This window comes from Bidens hawaiensis, unplaced genomic scaffold (assembly GCF_021521415.1).
Source record: "Bidens hawaiensis isolate Kalapana, Puna unplaced genomic scaffold, B.hawaiensis_p1.1 tig00018002_1, whole genome shotgun sequence".
Lineage (NCBI taxonomy): Eukaryota > Viridiplantae > Streptophyta > Magnoliopsida > Asterales > Asteraceae > Bidens > Bidens hawaiensis.
Window position 1 is genome coordinate 12,285 of NW_027492716.1, and position 17,724 is coordinate 30,008.

Consider the following 17,724-nt stretch of genomic DNA (forward strand, 5'->3'; position numbering starts at 1 on the left):
CACCGCCCGACTAACGATTTCTATTTTCTACACCACTGCATATAACAACTCACAAACACATTTCACATCTAAACAAGTGTAAGTTATCACATAACATAACCCCAACCATCAATTAACATCTAGTGAAGTTACTCTAAACCAAAGGACTCGTTATGCCAAACACTTCAAACCCTAAGGTCCAGTTTCATATTCCATTATTAATTTTTCAACCTCAAATATCCATCCAATCACATCAAAACAATCATCTGTGCTCACTGCTCTCAAACTCTACTTCTCAATAACATAAAATTTGATCGAACGAGAGGGATGAGTTCTCAGATATTCAGATCTGCTTCACGAGCCGCCAGGTCTATCGTCTCTTCTGCTTCTAAGCACAGCCGTCTCTTCTCTGGTATTCTTTTTGTTACTCCAATTCTATCATTTCATTAGGATTTGTGTGTGTTTGGATCCGATTCTGATTAGTTTCATTGTTATCATCGATATGCTGTAGAATTTGTGTAGCAAAATGTTTGACTTTGTCGGTGAATATTACTTTGATTATTTCACTTTGCTTCAGATAAGTAGTTAGATGATTGAAATCCTGAATTACAACTTCAATTTGTTGTTTTTGTTATTTACTATTATTATTATTATTATTATTATTATTATTTAATTTAGTTAATTTTATTTTCGTTTGTGATATTGAACTATTCAGTAATTATATGTGTTAAATTAAATATTTATCATATTTATATAGAAACAGTAGCATATGTTTGTTTCTAGCAGGAATTTTTTTATTTCATTTTTATGTTTATATTGTTGATTTAGAAATGAAGTTGCATGCAGTAGCTAATTATTACAAGGTAGGTCGCATTCTTAGTTCGATTAGTGGATTTACTCTGTCTATGTTAAAAAAATTAGGGTTTATGAAGGCTAATGTTGGTGAATTTAAGAACATAATATCATTTTCGGAACAGTTTTTCTTTTTTTTCTTTTTTTTTAATTAAGTGGAATTTGATCATGAGAATTAGTGGGAGTACTCTTTATTGTGTTGTTTTTCATATGTAATGGTAAATGGTAGCTAGAAGAACATCTTTTATTTTTGTGCCTATGCTATTTCCATGATCTGAACTCTGAAAGTTCATGCCAGTGTGTATCAAAATCTTGATAAAATGTATGATTTTCATATTATTATTCTTTCATTTGTAGAAGGACGATTGGTTGCTGCTGCTACAGCAGTTTCGTCCAAAGGATTCTTGCTGGCTCTTGCTTCTTTTGGGCGTGATCATTCTGGAAACACATCCAGCAAATGGATTGCTGGAGCATTTGCTCTCCCTGCTGCAGGTTTTTATTTTTTCCTATAATGTTATTATCTGAACAAATTACCAAATGTAATTTTTTTTTGACATTTATGCATCAGTATTTAACTGAAACTTTGTGAAGTCTTTTAATTTGTTGTTTTGTTTTAATTTCTTAATAGCATACATGCTTCAAGATCAAGAAGCACATGCGGCAGAGGTATTATTACATTCTTTTTGCTGTTCTTTTGATATATATATTTGAAGCAAATTGATAATGATACGTTTTATTTCGTGTGCAGTTCGAGCGCACTTTCATTGCTATCAAGCCAGATGGTGTGCAAAGAGGACTGGTAATCTAACCACCATTATTTACATGCATTTTAGACTTTTTAGTTACAACACTAAATAAGAAGAGTGTTTCTTTTTTGTGTCTTTTCTTGATTTTAAACAGTTTCTCATCAAGTAAAACTTCTTCCTTTGGCAGATTTCAGAGATCATAGCTCGGTTTGAACGTAAAGGATTCAAACTTGTGGCTATTAAACTTGTGACCCCTACAAAGTCCTTTGCCCAGAAGCATTACCATGATCTTAAAGAAAGACCATTTTTTGATGGGCTTTGTGACTTTCTTAGCTCTGGTCCTGTTCTTGCCATGGTAGTTACTAATTAGCTAGAATCAGTTTATTAATCTTTTTTTTTTTCTGTATTTATATTGGAACCACTTATTCTGGTCAATCATTAATGCAGGCTTGGGAAGGAGAAGGTGTGATTAAATACGGGCGTAAACTTATTGGAGCCACTGATCCACAAAAATCAGAACCAGGAACCATCAGGGGTGATTTGGCTGTTGTTGTAGGAAGGTACACACCAGTCCACACACTATGTGGCTCATTTATAACAGTTTTCTTACAAAATACACGAGTTTGATTTGATATAAGTCAAAATGTTATGTGACTTGTACTCTTGTAGTATGATGAGTTGATGATCACTATGCTGTGGTTTGTAGGAACATCATCCATGGAAGTGACGGTCCAGAAACCGCCAAGGATGAAATCAACTTATGGTTCAAACCAGAGGAGTTGACTAATTACACAAGCAACCAAGAAAAGTGGGTCTATGGAGTCAACTAATGGAATGACATCTGTGGGTTGTCTAGGCAAATTAGTTTTTCGGCTGCAAGAATAACAACCAAAGAATAAAAAGAAATGCTTTTAATTTAAGAGTGAGCAAAAACTGTATCAGTTTTGTAATTTGAAAGATTCTCAAAGACCATCTTTATAGTCATTAAAGAAATAAGTATTTGGTTGATGCAGGGCTGTTTTCACCTCTTTTGATCTTCGACTTTAATTTTTTCGCTTGTTTTCTTTCGTTAATGGAAGAAATGTTTTAAGTTTCTTTTAGGGCTGTACATATGTTCGGTTTCGGCTGGTTTTACAAAACAACTAGTTATGATTTTGGAGAATGACGAAACAAACCAGTCGGGTTGGATGGGTCTGCTGGACTGTCTCGCTTGACAGTTTAAACTGATTTTTCTTTTTGAAATCATTAATTTGTACCGCAAATTTTAATGTGTATGGTTTATGATTATAATGCATACACTTAAATTACACATTCCAAGTTCCAAACCGGGTTGAGCTGTTAAATTAAAAAATCGTCAAAATCGAACTACGTGTTATGAACATCAACAAATCCTTTGTTTGAGAAATCGTCAATTTGGATCTAGATTTTCCCGACTTGCTTCGGTTGGGCTGTCTCAACGTGTTATGAACATCAACAAATCCTTTTTTTGAAAAACTTTGATTCATTTCAATTTTAACCAAACATGTGATTCGTTGAAACCATTGTTATCCATCTTATTATTCTTATCCTGCCGTAGGAAATCTCAAAACCTTTTTGGATTGATAAATTTTGTTAGAATATCCCTTGTAAATTTTAATGAATGAAATTTGAAAAGTTTGAAAATTGTAAATGTAAAAATAAAAGTAAAATAAAATGCAACTCATCAATTACTTTCTTTTCATTTTCTCTTTCATTTTCATGTCTTGTGGTTTTTCTTATCCGGAATTTCAGATAAAGAGTCTCCATCTATTTCCTCTTTCATATAGACAAATATAGGCCTGTAAACGAACCGAAAAAACACGAATAAAGACATGTTTGTGTTCGTTCGTTTAACTTTAAACGAACACATATTTTGTGTTCCTATTCGTTTATTTAAAAATGAACATGTTCGTGTTCGTTTGTTTAAATTCTAAACGAACAGTTCACGAACATATCCGAACAAACATAAACGAACATATATGAACAAATGTTAATGAACACAAATAAACATAAATGAACAAACATAAAACCATTAAGTATACGACTCTTCAATATAGTATTTAATTATTTTCTATTAATATGTAAACGAACACAAATGAACGTTCACAAACATAGAACGTAACATGTGTTCATGTTTGTTCGTTTATTAAATAAACAAACATAAACAAACTTTCCACCAAACAGTTCACAGAACGTTCAGTTTGTTTACAGGCCTAGACAAACATCTTCGGGGGTGTTTGGGTGAGCCTTTAAAATTGTTTATTTGCTTTTCACTACGATGCTTTTACACCGAAATCCTTGACACTCATCATGTTCTTAATTAATCTCTAAATAAAACATCATTAGAACATTGATCAATAAACAAAAACAACAAGGTGGGGGTGTAGCTCATATGGTAGAGCGCTCGCTTCGCATGCGAGAGGCACGGGGTTCGATTCCCCGCACCTCCATTCCTTTTTATTATATTAACACTCTCCTCCTTATCCAATAATAATAATAATAATTTTTGTTTATGTCCGTTAATTTCCACACTTCCAACCGCTCGTTCTTCATCTTCTACACACACACACATGACGCTCAACTTAACCTCTCCATGGCCGAATCATCTCCACCTTCACTCCACTCACCGTCTCCGACCAGCTTCCAACGAATCCGCATCAAAACCACAAGCGTTTTGCAGTTTTCGCACTTGGAACTATAAAAACAACATTAAGGCTTCGTTGAGTGAGAGTTATCATGAAGGCGCTGTAGTGGACGGTGATGATGATGATGATGATGCTGGTACTAGTGAGAATTATTATGAGTTGATTATTACTAAAGCTTCGGCTGCGAAAGATGCGACTGATGCACTCCAAGTGTTCGCTGAAATGTCTAAGAGAGGCGGCGGCGTTGTCAGCACTTCGGATTGTTGTTCGATTATTTTGGCTGCGCTGGACCGGAATAATGCGGATTTGGCGTTTTCGATTTTCCAAGCCATGCGATCGAGTTTTGATGCAGGTATATATTATTTGACCTGTGGAAGGATATTATTGTATAATTGGTTTAACTAGACACATTTATAGCTTTTGGTAACTTTATTTTAGTAGCATCTGTTACAAAATTGATTACTGAGAGTCACATATATTTGAATTTATAACTTACAAGGTTTACAATTCATTAGTGTGAGGTTATATTTGAATTTAAGACTTATAACTATTGCTTTTTAAAGGTTTAGGATTTTTTTTTAATAATAAATTAGTTTCATTGAAATATAAAAGGATCCAATTACAATAAAGAGGCAGGTAAGCGGGCAACAAGCTGCGCCGCTACCCCCTTTTGAATAGCAAAACAGATCCTACTGAAAACAAAGTTATCGTTCTTCGGTGTCGTTGAGTTACTGTGCACGACCCGCTGAATTCTTTTCAGAAACGTAGTAGCATCGGGGGCAAGAGACCCAAATGTTTTTGAAAAAAAAAACATTAGATGTATTTATTTTTTATCTTAATATATTTTTGTTTTTGAAAATCATTTTGAAGTTTTTCTAGTCATTTCAACATTAGATGTATTTATTTATCACAATCTTCTCAAACAGACTGTTAAAAAGTACAATTTGAATGACTAATTGTGCATATTCAGGTGCTTGTACATGGAGCACAAGACAAAAAAGGACACATGTTCTGATTTTTAAAGCATAGAACTGTTCTTTTATAGTTTTATTATTCTATTGTTGACTAGAACATTAGTGCATACTGTAATGTACTAATGTCTGATGTATGTGGTAGGTGTTGGAGATAAAGATGCTGGTGATAGATGGAGGTGGTCCAGACCTGATGTAAATACATACACACTGTTGGTTCGGGGTCTTGCAGCATCGTTGAGGGTTTCAGATGCCCTTAGGATTATTGGTAATGTTTGTCGAGTGGGAGTATCTCCTGGTGAAGAGGTACAACTGCAGTTACTGTTTTCACTTGTTTGTTGGCAAACATTATACTAAATATTCTTTCTAGTTTCACAATATCATTATGCTTATCTGCTGCAGTTTTCTTTTGTTCATGCAGGTTCCTTTTGGTAAGATTGTAAAATGCCCTAGTTGCATGATAGCTGTTGCTGTTGCACAACCTCAAAATGGTATTCAGGCATGCACAAAAATGCTAGAGTTTTACTTATTGTCCCCCTTATTATGTTTTTATGATTCCTTATCAGATAGAGTCTATCATGCAGATTGTTTCCTGCTCCAAATGCCGATACCAATATGAGCTTGTTTCTGGCAACATAACTAGTATCGAGTCAGAAGAAATAAGGTTGGTTATTTGTATTCCTACCGTTTTTATGCTGTTTAAGGATGCCAATCCTGTTGATCATGTGATATTCACTTTTTCTAAGGATGTCCTCATGCCGAACGCAGCATGGATGTGCCAGCATGGAAACGAGGGCTACAATTCTTGCAGATAGTCAAAGAAACTACTCCTGCTGCTGTTTACTCCATTGTGGCAAGTCTCTCATAAACCATTAAATCCTAAACCCTAAACATGATCTTGTGTTTCTCATTATCTTGCTAATGTTATCATCAGGTTCAAACACCATCCGGTATGGCTCGAACACACAAATTTGCTACTAAAACACTTGATCTTCCTGCTCAAGAAGGGGAGCGTGTAACAATTGCATCAGCTGCACCATCAAGTGTCTACAGAGAAGTGGGCCCTATAAAATTTAGCCCCAAAACACCTAACTATTATCCTGGGGAAGCTATGTCACTAACAAACCATATAAATGGCAGAGAATCACCATTACTAAGAGCCCCTGCTAAAATTGGAGGATTATCCTTATTTAGTCCTGGTGTGATCATCCCGCTTCTTGCTGTCTTTGCCACAGGTGATGTGGCCTCGGGAATGATAGACCCCGGTTTACCTCAGCTCATTTCAGTTGCAGCTGTTTCGTCTGTAGCTGTTGGAGCCACTCTAAACGGTCTGGTATTTCCACAGTTGAATCGAGTAAGTTTGCTTGTTGATGTTACTTAAAACCTTCTTCACCGTGCACCAGTGTCTTGGATAAATTTGTTGAATGCTTTTTTTTCATTAGCTTCCTCCAAGACTTGTGGAAACAGTTGCCATAAGACAGCAACTACTGTCTCAGTACGACGCACTTCAATCTCGTATTAAGGATTTAAAAGATGCTGCTGAAAATGAGGTATTATCTTATATTAAGACTTGTGAGTTATGCTCTTTTTTGCTCATAAGTCATATTTTTAAGTCTCTGACATGCAATTAAGTTTATAATATCTTATGTTATGTTATGTATCATCAATAGTTGATAGGTCCCGTAAACAAACCGAATGTTCAGTGAACTGTTCGAATGGAAGTTTGTTTATTTAACAAACAAAAGAGCATGAACAAAAGTTTTTGTTCATTCAGTTAAATGAACGAATATGAACACACGTCTCGTTCATTCCTTTATGTCCATGAACATTCGTTTACAATCATTCATTTAAATTTGTTTGTTTGCATTCATTTATGTTCGTTACTTTACATTTGTTTAAGTTCGCTCGTTTATGTTCGTCAATATATTTATTTAAATATTTAGGCCCATTACAATTTAGTCTGGTTTTAATTAATTTTAGGCAAAAACATTGCTGTTTACTCTTATTTTTAATTGGTTTTTAGCTCATTTATAATTCTTTCACTCATGTTCAGTTGTGCCCATGAACCGTTCATTTATACTGTTAATGAATGAACATAAACGAACACGAACAAGAAAACCCCGTTCGTTTGTTCTTGTTCGATCGTTTGTTCGGCTAAAGTTAAACGAACGAATATGAACATAATGCTTTCGTGTTCATTTTGTTCGTTTACTAGATTAATAGTTGACATTGACCATCAAATGTATTAGGTATGGATGCTGGCCCGTATGTGCCAACTAGAGAACAAAATTGTTGCTGTTGGAGAACCTTCTTATCGGTAATCTTCTTTGCACGTAATTATTTGGTTTCAATAAAAAAATTAATAAAATGTATTTTTCATAATTATTTTTATGAAGGGCACGGAGAAGTAGAGTCAAAAGGGTGCGCGAAGGATTAGAAAACTCGCTAAAATCGCTAATTGAACTAATTGAAAGCTATGCAAGAGTATGCATTCTTACACTACTAAAGAAAATATATCTTTATTAGGCTTGAAGTTTGATAGCTTTTGCATTCCAATTTTACCCTTGTTGCAGATTTCATCAATGATTGAAATTGAAGTGGAAATGGACTCTGATGTTCTTGCTGCTGAGTCAGCCAGTAACGCGGTCTGTTAACAATTACTAAAATTTTCTCCTACAGTTTATTAGAGATGTGCATAAAACTGGATTAACCCACCCATAACTGAATTAACCAATATAACTGAACCGAACAAAAATCCCACACATAACTGAATTAACCGAACCAATATAACCGAACTGAACCGATAACCGAAGGGTTGGTTTTAATTATTTTGAAGGCCGAAATTAGCGGGTTGGTTTTAATTATTTTGAAAACCAAAATTAGCGGGTTGGTTTAATTATTTTGAAAACCAAAATTAGCGGGTTGGTTTTAGCTATTCATATTTCTGTAACCAACAAAACCAAACCGACCCACGATGTTGTAAAAACACAGTTAGTCGACCCAATCCACTACCTTAATACAAATGTCAAATGGTAAAACTCAAATTAATGTAGCCCAAATGTCTAATAACAATATATTAGGTGGCTAAAAGTTTTAAATCCAAACTTTCAGGCCCAGTTACATTGTTTTTGAGTTATTTTAGTCAAGCCCAAACATTTCATGGCAAATTCTAGTTCAAGGTTAACCGATCCATTACCAAACTGAATCAACATAACAATAACCAACTTAATCATAACCAATTGGTTATCTTTTTTCTCTGGCTAATGTTTAGGGCCAAAACTGACTCAACCCGACCCATGCACATCCCTACAGTTTATGAATGTTTAAATGCCAAAACTGTCGCTGAAATATATACGCTTTATTTTGTGTTTTTTATCTTGTGCAGGAAACTATTGCTAAACAGATAGGGCAGATGATGGAACTTGAAAATCTTGAAGAGGTAAGTTCTCATCAACAAGAAGCATTTTTCTTGCAATGATGCATTCATAAAAACTTGAATATTCATTAATTTTATTTTTTTTATATCCCTTTGGGTCACTCGGATATGTTACTTTCATGTGTCCCTAATAAAAAGTATTGCTTGTTAAACAGAGATGGAGAATTCAAGCAGAGGCAAATGATGAGGTGGAAAAGCTTCTGAATTCTGAGATATTACCTTCACAACAGGTTTCTGATATATAACATACTGGTAAAAGTGAGAATAAGTGTCTCATATTATTAATCTTGTATAAAAACAATGATGGAGTAATAATTATTATTATTATTTATTTTTTTTTTATAAATTGGCATTGCATAATTTAGCTGGCATTATGATTGAGTGATGTTGGAAAGCAAAATTGCTTACAGAGGCAACATTACCAAAGCCATGTGGTCTCCAACAGGAACATGTTGCACTTCCACTGCTGCATAAACCAAACTCTTTATTTATAAAATTTACACACTTGTTTTATTTAAAATAAAGTGGTTATTACTTTATTGATACAGGTTTTATAATATAGTAATTATTTATATTTAAGTAACTATTTTAGGTCAATAGAATCATTGATTCAACCATATGAATCCAAGTATCCAACAAAAAACAGTTGTTTGTGGGCCTTCATTTCTGATCCTCCAGGAATTGCACACAGCCACACCACACCACACCACACATGTCTCTGTTTTTTGTCAGTAAAGTATAAATGTTTCTTCCCAAAAAATTGGGTAAAATGTATAAATTGGCATAATTTAATGAACACAGTTATTTTTTTAAGGCAGAATATGTTAAAACTATAATGGGAAACAACTAATCAGTAGCTAGGAGCTCATGGCATATTAAAAAAAAAAATTAACAAAATTAAACCTCCATCAAGTTTCCCAATCCTATGTGGATCTCTTGCTTCGATTCTTTTTATCTAGAGAAAGAAAATCTCTTTAACACTGGTAGTCACCTCTCTTTGAGATCGCCTAATGCTTATCCATAAAATTCTCTTGTTTCTCCATTTCCAAATTATCCAAAATGTTACTGCAAAAATTGCTTGAATCACCTCTTTCTACTTTTTTGTTAACCGTTGCTTTAGAATCCCAACTATTACGTATTTTCAGTGCTTTAAAAATTGGTCTGTACCGGCCGGTTGAACCGATAATACCGGGTTTCGCATTCCAGACCAGTATTTTGTGCCTGGTATTTTTGGACGGTTTGCTAAAACGTTGAACCGGCGGTTTTTCTAAGATACCGATTTAAACCGGCAAACCGGTTTTAAGTCCAAGAGATTTTTGATATTTTGCGGACCATACTTTCTAAAAATTACTTTTAACCTAGCGATTAGCATTGGAACGAGCAAACTTTTCGGTTATTTTTTGAAAATTGAGTGTTTTTGTATTATTTTTTATTATGGGTTAACTTTTGGATTATATTTTATTTTACAATGGAATCATATACTTTTGGGTTATTTTTTAAGTTAAAGTTACATTTATATGAAATTACAAGGTAAACTATTCAACCCGGTTAAACCTCCCGGTACAACCGGTTGTACCATTTTTTAGCCCAATCCACTATGAGTAAAAAACCAGTTTTTAAAACATTACGTATTATTAATCAACCATATATATTTATCTAATAAATCTTATACGTTAATATGGTATAAAAGTAATTATGATAGCTCCTGAGTAATATATGATGAAAATTTTAGAATTAATATCTTATTAAAAAATATTATATCATTAAAACAATAATCAAAAGTTAGAAATGCATGGTCGGCAAGCAAGTTTAAGGAAGTCATGTTGAAACTGTGACTTGTGAGGTGGGTGGATTCTTCCCCCTTTTATTCTTAGGGGGTGTTTGGTACAGAGAAAAAGAATGGGAAGAAATGGAAATAGAAATGGGAGAGAAATGGAATTGGAGAGAAATAGAAATGGGTGGAGAATTGACAATCATTTCCTTTGTTTGGTACAATAGAGAAATGGGTGGAGAAACGGGAGCAGAGACGTGATTAGGGTTCCGCCTCGGCATCATCATGGTGGAGAAATGGTGGCTCAGAGACGCGTCGCAACACCGCGAACGGAGTAGAGCGTCATCATCATCGCCGCGCAACATCAACACCGCGATTTAGGGTTCCGCCTCGCAACACCGCCTCGCGATTTAGGGTTTCGTTTTGGCTCAGAGACGCGAACGGACGTGGCTGCGGCGTCGGCCGCCGTGCCGGACGTCGGCATCATCATCACCATCGCCGGTCGGAGCATCATCATCATCATACGCGAACGGAGTAGATTTAGAAGCAGAGAGAATTCCATTTCTCTTCCAAATGGAGAGAATTGGATTTCTCTACTTTTTGCCTACACCCAATTCTCAGAGAAAACCAATTCTCCGCCTAATTCTCCCAAACAAGAGAAACCTAATTCTCCACCCTCAAATCTCTCTACCAAACACCCCCTTACAGTTGGACAAATATAATGCTGCCACATTCCATGGAATAAACGCTCTAGATTCTTTTTCTTCTTCTTCTTCTTCTTCTTATACAGCTAAATAATTTAATATAATATTTCTTTTTACTTTAATATCTGTCGGTGTTCAACATCACCTACACAAAATCTTCACCAATTATTTTATGTTAAAACTTTAAACCAATGTTGTCCAAAACTTATGTAAGTCATCTATACAAATATCAAATACCTTTTATTACACATTTACATACTACCCTTAACATTGTTCAATTTTAAATTAATATATACGAGGAGAGCAAATAATAATTTACTTATTTTACTTGGACGTGTTTTCTTTTCAGAAGACCGATACTTACCGAACACATTGTCAAAATACACGAAACAATAACTCAATAACAACGTATAGAAGCAACAAGTAGATTTTAAGTCTGTCTACCTTCCAAATGATTATCTTCACTATATAAGGTGCTGTTTGTTTTTTCAGAGGTAAAATATCTGTAGTCTGCAGACCATATCTGCATACATCTGTAAAAGAAGATGTGAACCAAACCTTTATAGTTTGCAAGAAGAAGAATGCTTGTTTTTAACGTCTATAGACTATTAAAATAATTGGTGGTGTGCGAACTATGGTAATAGGTGATGGTGGTGGACAATTAGTGACGATGGTGGTAGGTGGTGGGTGGTGATGATGGACAGTGGTGGTGGTCAGCAGTAGTGGTGGTAGAGGGTGGTGGTGGTGGACGATGATGGGTGGTGGTGGTGATGGTGGGGGGTGGATGAAGATGGGTGGTGGTGGTGGTGGTGGGTGGTGGATGGTGGACGATGGCAGTGGGTGGTGGTGGTGGCAGTGGCGGACGGTGGGTGGTGGTGGATTTTGGTAGGGTGTGAAGAGATTTGAAATAGTTAGATATTAACTTATTTTTTAAGATCATAAAAAACAATTTTTAGGTCTTTAAAAAAAAAAACTATCTTCAGCTATGTCTGCGCGCCTGCAAACATAAGCTCATTGCAAACCTTTTAAGCAAAAACCAGTGTTTTGAAACCCGGCCCGGCCGGTCGGACCAGTTCGACCGGGACCCAGTCCCTATACCGGGCCGAGTCAGTGTATTTAGGGACGTTTCTAAAAACCCGGCCGGGTTTTGCGGGTGGCGATCGGCCCGGACCGGTAGACCTGGCGGGTGAACCGGTAAAACCCATTTTTTGTTAAACCAAAATGAAATTTGTATACCAGGATTCGAACTTGGGTCATTTCAAAGATAGAAGTTTTAATAATTACCCCATGAGCCAACCAACCAAGCTTCATTGATGTCTTTATTGATCAAACATAAATCATATATATTTAAAAAACAATGTATAAAACATAAATAAACATTAAAGTTTGTTATTATTATTATTATTTTTTTTGGTTATTATTATTATTTATATGTATATGAGTTATATATATATGTGTATATATATATATATATTTAAATTATTTATGACGTCATCCGGGTTAAACACCGGTCCGCCCTCCCGGGTCGGTCCGACCTTTGACCCGGTAAGGCGTCCGCGTCAACCTCCGGGTCGGGTCTGAAAACATTGGCAAAAACAAACAGAACCTAAATCTTTTAGGTTACACTCACAATGTTTATATAGGGTATGTTTGGCAAGCTTTTAGGGGCTTCAAGCTTCAAACTTTTAAGAAAAAATTCATACTCAATTAAAAGCTTTGTTTGGTTGAATGAGCTTAAAGCTTTTAGGTCATGAGAAAAAGCTCATTTTTTACTATTAGCGTATGAGAAAAAACTACAAGCTTTTACATTTGAATTTACAAATTTGGTACTTGAACTTTCATCAACTTCTGTAAAGTTATATAATAGTTATATATTTTACCCTTATTCAAAACTAACTACTCCCATGACTCTTTAAAAGTCCATAACTTTTTCACACGTTAATATTTTTTTAAACAAATTACATCATAAAAAAGAGCATTTTATTCTCTTTAATTTGAGTATGATATTGCTATACTTCTTTACCATGATTGGCAACAAGTCGAGTCAGACGAGCTCGGGTTATGTGTAAGACCAAATTAGGGTCGGAACGAGTCGATAAAAAAAGGTTAATTTAGCTCGGTTTGTGTCGGTATGGTTTTGAGTTGAAAGGGGCCAGGTCAGAACATGTTTCAGATTAAAACGGTGTCGGGTCGGAAAGAGTTTCAAATCAAAAGAGGTTAGTTTAAAAAATTATCTATTTGAAATTACTGTATATTTTAGCTTTGTTTTTTGATTTTCGCCATCGATTACACGCTTACTGCCTTTGCACAAAGTACACGTATGTATTCGGGTTATGCGTGCACTAATGTCAAGTGAATCACGTACCAACACTGATTATGAGGTTGATATCAAATTGCGCGCGCGCTCCGCTGCACCGCGCTGGCACCCAATTAGTTTTATTAAAAGCTCCAGCTACTCTGCCAAAAACCTAAATATATCTAAAAAGCTCCAGCTACTCTGCCAAACACCTAAATATATCTAAAAAATTACAGCTAACCGCTTCCAGCTACAGCTAACAGCTAACAACCAACAGCTAGTTTTGCCAATCATACCTATAATATTTATATTTTGCCTAGTCTATTTCCACATGCTACTCTCACTAGCCATGATTCGTTATTTTAGAAATCTTTTGTTTTGGGTGTTAAAAATGATTAAATTCAAATAATCATAATATAATGCGCCCAAAGAGTATCAACTATCAAGATATACAAGTAATTGCAAAATGATGGAAATTAAGTGTATAATTGACTTATTATATATCCTATTAAAACATCATGTCGGTAGAACAATATCATATATTTTTATTATTCTTTATTTATTTTATTATATTTTTTCTTGCTTAAGTGGATTGGCAATGGAAATCATCAAGCAAAATGTGGTTTTGCTTGATGGAAAGTTAAGTGAGAACGTTTACGAGGTTTGCAAGGAGCTCCCGAGAGAATGCCGGGTTAAGCCCGAAAGGTGTACATAACACTACAAGATTAAACATTTTGTCGGAAATTAACGGGCGTTACAAGTCCACACGCCTTACAATGGGATTCGTCCCCGAATCCCGTCGCAACAGGAACGGATGCGGATGGAGACGAAACCTAATCATATAATCTCACAAGAGGACGATAGTGACAAAACCTTTACTAGCGCCCGAGTCAAACAGAAACGAAGCTTAAAGCTCAACAAGTAGTAAGGAAACCTAGAGTGATAGTATGCTAAGCCTCAGCTAAATAATTACACGCAAAGCGTTTGAGAGGATAAGAAATGAGAAGAACTGTAAAGCTAATGACACGAGCATTAGCCATATCCTATCCCTACAAAGACAGAACCCTAACATAGTCAAGCACAGGTAGCGTTTAGAACATGGTAGGTAACGGTAAACTGCTAATAACGTTGATAAGATGTTATTAATTGTTTACTTTACCCGCCCATCCTAAGCACCCCCTGCCCCTAACCATATTAGCACCCATCTAACACGTAATCAATTATAGACATAATGAAATTCTAAAACTTATAAGAATGACTAAACAATTAAAATTACCTCTTGACGTGCAGCTACTCGCGGTTGGCATTTCTAGTCTTTTCTTTTACAGTTCGAGTCCAAGAATTCGGGAATGCTCGGATCCCTCGAACCATGGCTCTGATACCAACTTGTAAGACCCCGAATCCCGGGAATCCTACAGTTGGTAATCACATCCACAAATTCACAAAAATTTAAAACCAAACGATTATTTGTATTTAAAACAAGTTCAGAGTAAATAACAGCGGAAAAGTTTAAGTATTAAAAATCCCAAAACACGGGTACAGGTATCCAAAATCAAAATTTAACTACCTATGGTAATAATTTAAAAGAAACAGTTTGCGTTATTAATTCTTCGACTAGATGTGCCTTCAACCGTCCGAGTAGTCTCTAGCACGTCCAATGGAAATCTCTAATCCTCAACCTGAAAGTCAATCTAACATACACACAAAGTCAGCTTGAGCTGAGTGAGTTCAGGTTTTCATAAACGACATTCATTAAAATTTAAATTCCATAAGTATGAAATGTAGTGGAAAATCATGAGACCATAAAATCATAAATAGCCTTTCTTAACCAAATCATAAGTGAATAAAACATTAAACATTTTTTCACACGGCACGGACCTCCTCACCCCGGATCTTCCCCGAGTAATATATTTGACCCGGCCGCGGTTTAACAAAACCGTTAAAATCATGCAACACGAGCCTCCTCACCCCGGGTCATCCCCAAGTAATATATTTGACTCGGTCACAGTTTAATAAAACAAAATCACGCAACACGAGCCTCCTTACCCCGGGTCATCCCCAAGTAATATATTTGACTCGGTCGCGGTTTAACATCCAAACACGTGATACGGGCCTCCTCACCCCGGGTCTTCCCCAAGTAATATATTTGACCCGACCACGGTTCATACATCCAAGCACGTGATACGGGCCTCCTCACCCTGGGTCTTCCCCAAGTAATATATTTGACCCGATCACGGCTCAACATCAGGGTCGAGCACACGTACAACCCAAACACGTAACATTCGGCGCATGCAACACAAGGTAGGCATACGCAACATTCAGTAGTCGAGACGACTACAAACATTCAGGGTCGAGCAAACGTACAACCCAAACACGTAACATTCGGCGCATGCAACACAAGGTAGGCATACGCAACATTCAGTAGTCGAGACGACTACAAACATTCAGGGTCGAGCAAACGTACAACCCAAACACGTAACATTCGGCGCATGCAACACAAGGTAGGCATACGCAACATTCAGTAGTCGAGACGACTACAAACATTCAGGGTCGAGCAAACGTACAACCCAAACACGTAACATTCGGCGCATGCAACACAAGGCAGGCATACGCAACATTCAGTAGTTGAAACGACTACAACATCGCCAAATATAGGCCAAGCAATAATGTATATACATATATATATATTTAACATCCCAAGGCCTACCTTATGCTAGCAAGCCTATATAAATTCGTTTAAAAACATTTCAAGAGTTTAAATATCAAAACGGGATTATAAAACATTCTAAGAGTTTAAATATAAAAACGAGATTATAAAACATTCCAAGAGTTTAAATATAAAAACTGGATTATAAAACATTCCAAGAGTTTAAATATAAAAACGAGATTATAAAACATTCCAAGGGTTTAAATATAAAAACTGGATTATAAAACATTCCAAGAGTTTAAATATAAAAACGAGATTATAAAACATTCCAAGAGTTTAAATATAAAAACTGGATTATAAAACATTCCAAGAGTTTAAATATAAAAACTGGATTATAAAACATTCCAAGAGTTTAAATATAAAAACTGGATTATATAACATTCCAAGAGTTTAAATATAAAAACTGGATTATATAACATTCCAAGAGTTTAAATATAAAAACTAGATTATAAAACATTCCAAGAGTTTAAATATAAAAACTAGATTATAAAACATTCCAAGAGTTTAAATATAAAAACGAGATTTAAAACATTCCAAGAGTTTAAATATAAAAACTGGATTATAAAACATTCCAAGAGTTTAAAATATAATACGGGATACGAACAGTTAGGCCATCATCAACACTAAGTATTCGTGCTTAGACATCTATATACATCTATATATTTATATCCCTATAAATACCGTCCAAATAATAACATCAGGGTCGAGCACACGTACAACCCAAACACGTAACATCTCATCTAAGTAATAACATCAGGGTCGAGCACACGTACAACCCAAACACGTAACATCTCATCCAAGTAATAACATCAGGGTCGAGCACACGTACAACCCAACACGTAACATCAGTGCATGCAAACACAAATAGGTCTACTCATATTCAATTACTGCCAAGTCTACTAACATTCTCGAGTCTAGACCATCAATAATGTATGTAACCTTAAGGACACAAGACCATGAACGAGTCTAAAATATCCTAAGGCATATAAAATAATTCAAATATAGCTTTCAAAATGCACCATCACGAGCGAGACCATGTAAAACTATTCAATTCACTGTAACGAGTAAAATCGTTTAAAATTGTATTTCGGTGTGTATGCTAGCCCAAAACGTAAAAGAGTAAAAAGGGCATCATGAACTCACCTGGAATCGATCGAACACCTGTAACGAGCTAGGAAATCCCTAAGTGCACGCTCACAAGTAAGGGCCTGTAAATTATACACAACGCGTTACTAATCTAGACCGCAAGGACACACTTGTCTGATGGGCCGCCCAAGCCCAACACTTTGGCCCAAGGCCCAACAACTTGGCCCAAGGCCCAACACTTTGGCCCAAGGCCCAACAACTTGGCCCGAGGCCCAACCACTTGGCGCATGGCCCAACACTTGGCCCGAGGCCCAACCACTTGGCCCAAGGCCCAACACTTGGCCCGAGGCCCCTAAAACCTTTCAATTAACCAAAACCACCGATTAAGCCTAAAACGAACTTGTTGATTAATAACGAGCAAAACGTGCAGATTTTAGCATGCGAAGATGCATTTAATTACATAGGATAACCTTTGAATTAAATTATTAAATTTTTACCAGACTTTAATAAATG

The 17,724-nt window shown here is 35.8% G+C and overlaps 2 protein-coding genes and 1 non-coding gene across 3 annotated transcripts; all 3 read left to right on the plus strand.

Moving 5' to 3' along the window:
- The first annotated feature begins 301 nt into the window (after positions 1-301).
- LOC143555150 (nucleoside diphosphate kinase 3-like) lies at positions 302-2,630 on the plus strand. Its single transcript, XM_077044763.1, has 7 exons — positions 302-391; positions 1,189-1,323; positions 1,460-1,497; positions 1,580-1,630; positions 1,765-1,932; positions 2,025-2,137; positions 2,284-2,630. Exons 1-7 carry the CDS (start codon positions 307-309, stop codon positions 2,405-2,407), a joined length of 714 nt encoding a protein of 237 aa, XP_076900878.1. The 5' UTR covers positions 302-306; the 3' UTR covers positions 2,408-2,630.
- A 1,342-nt stretch (positions 2,631-3,972) lies between these two features.
- Positions 3,973-4,045, plus strand: TRNAA-CGC (transfer RNA alanine (anticodon CGC)). The gene has a single exon. It is a non-coding gene; the product is annotated as a tRNA-Ala (tRNA).
- Positions 4,046-4,165: 120 nt separating this feature from the next.
- Positions 4,166-8,978, plus strand: LOC143555158 (uncharacterized). Its single transcript, XM_077044769.1, has 12 exons — positions 4,166-4,592; positions 5,357-5,517; positions 5,633-5,710; positions 5,796-5,875; positions 5,980-6,064; positions 6,146-6,565; positions 6,654-6,761; positions 7,461-7,528; positions 7,608-7,695; positions 7,785-7,856; positions 8,597-8,650; positions 8,803-8,978. The coding sequence occupies exons 1-12, from the start codon at positions 4,166-4,168 to the stop codon at positions 8,890-8,892; spliced, it is 1,731 nt and encodes a 576-aa protein (XP_076900884.1). The 3' UTR covers positions 8,893-8,978.
- Positions 8,979-17,724: the final 8,746 nt, after the last annotated feature.